The sequence below is a fragment of the Vigna unguiculata genome, chromosome 8 (genome assembly GCF_037176805.1).
Source record: "Vigna unguiculata cultivar grain cowpea cultivar isolate G323 ecotype 2 chromosome 8, ASM3717680v1, whole genome shotgun sequence".
Taxonomy (NCBI): Eukaryota; Viridiplantae; Streptophyta; class Magnoliopsida; order Fabales; family Fabaceae; genus Vigna; species Vigna unguiculata.
This window is the reverse complement of record NC_140799.1, coordinates 7,681,236-7,683,882: the sequence shown is the minus strand read 5'-3', so window position 1 is coordinate 7,683,882 and position 2,647 is coordinate 7,681,236. Positions and strand designations below refer to the sequence as shown.

Sequence of the window (2,647 nt, the reverse complement as noted above, 5' to 3'; positions counted from 1 at the left end):
CCGAGTAACTGAAAGAAAAAAGGATATACAGAGAAAGGCCCTAGAAGGACCATGGAACCATATCCTTTTATCTGGTCATGAAGAAAAATAAATAGAGTCTAGGAGTCCCAAAAGGGTATCAAATTAAAAGAAATCCTTGTCATTTAAATTTTGAAATAAGTTGAAAATCCATGAAAACCAAAACAAATATTGGAGACTGAAAATTATGAGCAGGAGAATTTTGAGATTATAGGTGATAAAGGCATGGAAAGGCACAATGTAAAGGGCAATTCCTTTTATTGAGTCGCTAAGCCTCCTTCAGTGTAAGCAAGTATTTAAAGGCAGCATGCATAGCCTTGAGGGAAAAATTTTCAATTACTATATTGAGAGTCTCAAAAACAGTTGTGGCATAATTCTTATTTGGATCTAAAACATACTTAAGATTATCTGGTGTCACCCCATGCCACACTCTGGCATTCTCTACTTTTTATGCTGCATATTAGTTTTGTAAACAATTTTATCAGTTGTAGTATATACATCAGCACTGCTAATTTTTATTTTGTGAATTTAGATTTCTTGAGTTGTGTAACTAAATAACTACTTAATTTGTTATAATTTAATCAAAGCAACAATCTGTTCATATTTTAACTGAAACATTGATTTAACATATTTTAGTTGCTAATGAATAGAATCTAGATTACTATGCTATTTATTATTGTATAGTGTACTTCAAGTAGAGAAACTGATGGGGATGACATGGAGGTATTCCTGTGCCTGCAGATGATTGATTTCTTTAAATAATAAGTTTCATTGTTTTTATGAGATTAGCCTGTACTCATTATAGTTTCTTGTCTGCTTATTAAATGTAAATACGTTTTAATGATCACATGACAGTGGAACTGTATGGCCAACTTTTTTCTGATGATCTGATCTTGCCTCAACTGATTCATTCTGGTGTTTGGTATTTGTTACTACAAGCGCACCAGTCGTAATTGAACTGTTTCACAGATTTTGAAAATTTCCAATGTTATAATTTATCCCAGGTTGTGTCTCTACCACATAGAAAACACCATGAATTTTGCAGCATCATTTTGCAGAAGATTGAATGTCAAGGAACTTGTGACAAATGTTCCTGTGTATAGAAGCACCAGTGGTATAGCCTCATTATCCTATATTGGCTACTGTATGATGTCTTTCTAAAGTAGGCTAGACTAATGATTTTTTGACCCATTATTGTAGATGTGTCTGGAGAAGGTTTGAGTATGGTGTTCAGGCGTTGGGCTTCCAAAAAGACTGCTGGTTCTACAAAGAATGGACGGGATTCAAAACCCAAGAACCTTGGAGTGAAGAAATTTGGTGGGGAGGTACTTGTTTTACACTTTTGAGTTCTAATTATTGCCATGCAGGTAGAGGAAGTGTGAACTGAATCTGGATGTTCTGAACATGGTTCATTGACTTCTTCATTCATGATGTAACTCTTCTCTTATTATGCAGAGGGTGATACCTGGAAATATCATTGTTCGACAACGTGGTACTCGTTTTCATCCAGGAAACTATGTGGGACTTGGGAAAGATCATACTCTGTTTGCATTGAAAGAGGGATTGGTGAAGTTTGAACGGAACAAGCTGACTGGTCGCAAATGGGTGCATGTTGAGCCTAAAGAAGGCCATGTTCTCCATCCTTTGTATGCAAATGCATCTGTTTCTGAAGTAAAGGTTGCTGTGTAAGTCTCACCAACTTCAGCCATGATAGAAATTTTTTATCCGCTCATAGAATTCAACTTACCTTCTTTAGCTTATGTGAACACCTAGATGTTGTCACTCTGCCCCAATTTTTTACCTTTAATTGAAAAATGGGTTTGTGGCTGGTACATACTCTTCTATTAGAATTATTTAAAAGAATGACTCTAGAAGGAAACATGGTTTGGTACTTAAACATGCTTCGAAGTTGCTCTTTTTTGTTGTTGTTTAACTATGTCCGATTATTAAGTACAATATTAGCTAGCATAACAACATTTACTTTGGTTTCATAATGGTATAAGTAAGACTTTGAGGGCCAAAGTAATTTGTTAGCGCACCAAAGAAAGGTGTTTGCACGGTATTTAATGTAAGCATATGTTCTTGTAACTTTTTGCTGTTGTGGATGATATTACATAAGCTATATTAACAATAAAATATTTCTTATGAGGTGAGTAATGTATAATAATAAGATTCAATTGTTGAATTTAAACTATCCTATTTTTGTTAAATAGTGGGTTCTTTCATGAACAACAGTAAAATAGTCATTAATTTTTAACAGAAAATCACATCTACAAATTACAACTGGAGTTCAACAGTAAAATAACCTTTGAATTGAAAAAAAATCTCAATACATCTTATGAAATTTTTATTCATCATCCATTTTTAAGGCATATCATCAATTAACTTCATCTATAACGGATTTTCTAGAGGGAAACAAAGAAATGTCAAGAAAAGAAAACTCAACACAAAAATCCAATTCTTGTCACTACCATGCAAGAAAGACAAAATTTTGAAGTTGTAGTTTTAGAATATATGTCCCGTGTTAAGAATGATTATAAGAACGTGAAGGAGAAGGAAAACAATATTTTGACACTCATGTAGCAAGTAACATCCTGTTGACAACTGTGATATGACATCAGCTGGTGTT

The 2,647-nt window shown here is 33.7% G+C and overlaps 1 protein-coding gene across 1 annotated transcript; it reads left to right on the top strand.

The window, feature by feature from the left end:
• The first annotated feature begins 1,025 nt into the window (after positions 1 to 1,025).
• On the top strand, positions 1,026 to 1,707 carry LOC146884088 (uncharacterized). The gene is made up of 3 exons (XM_085665256.1): positions 1,026 to 1,132; positions 1,219 to 1,343; positions 1,474 to 1,707. Exons 1-3 carry the CDS (start codon positions 1,051 to 1,053, stop codon positions 1,705 to 1,707), a joined length of 441 nt encoding a protein of 146 aa, XP_085521382.1. The 5' UTR covers positions 1,026 to 1,050.
• Positions 1,708 to 2,647: the final 940 nt, after the last annotated feature.

Coding starts and splice junctions, on each gene's coding strand:
- LOC146884088 (XM_085665256.1), top strand. CDS start 1,051: ATGAATTTTGCAGCATCATTTTGCAGAAGATTGAATGTCAAGGAACTT. Junction 1,133..1,218: donor TGTGTATAGAAGCACCAGTG/GTATAGCCTCAT, acceptor CCATTATTGTAG/ATGTGTCTGGAGAAGGTTTG. Junction 1,344..1,473: donor TGAAGAAATTTGGTGGGGAG/GTACTTGTTTTA, acceptor CTTATTATGCAG/AGGGTGATACCTGGAAATAT.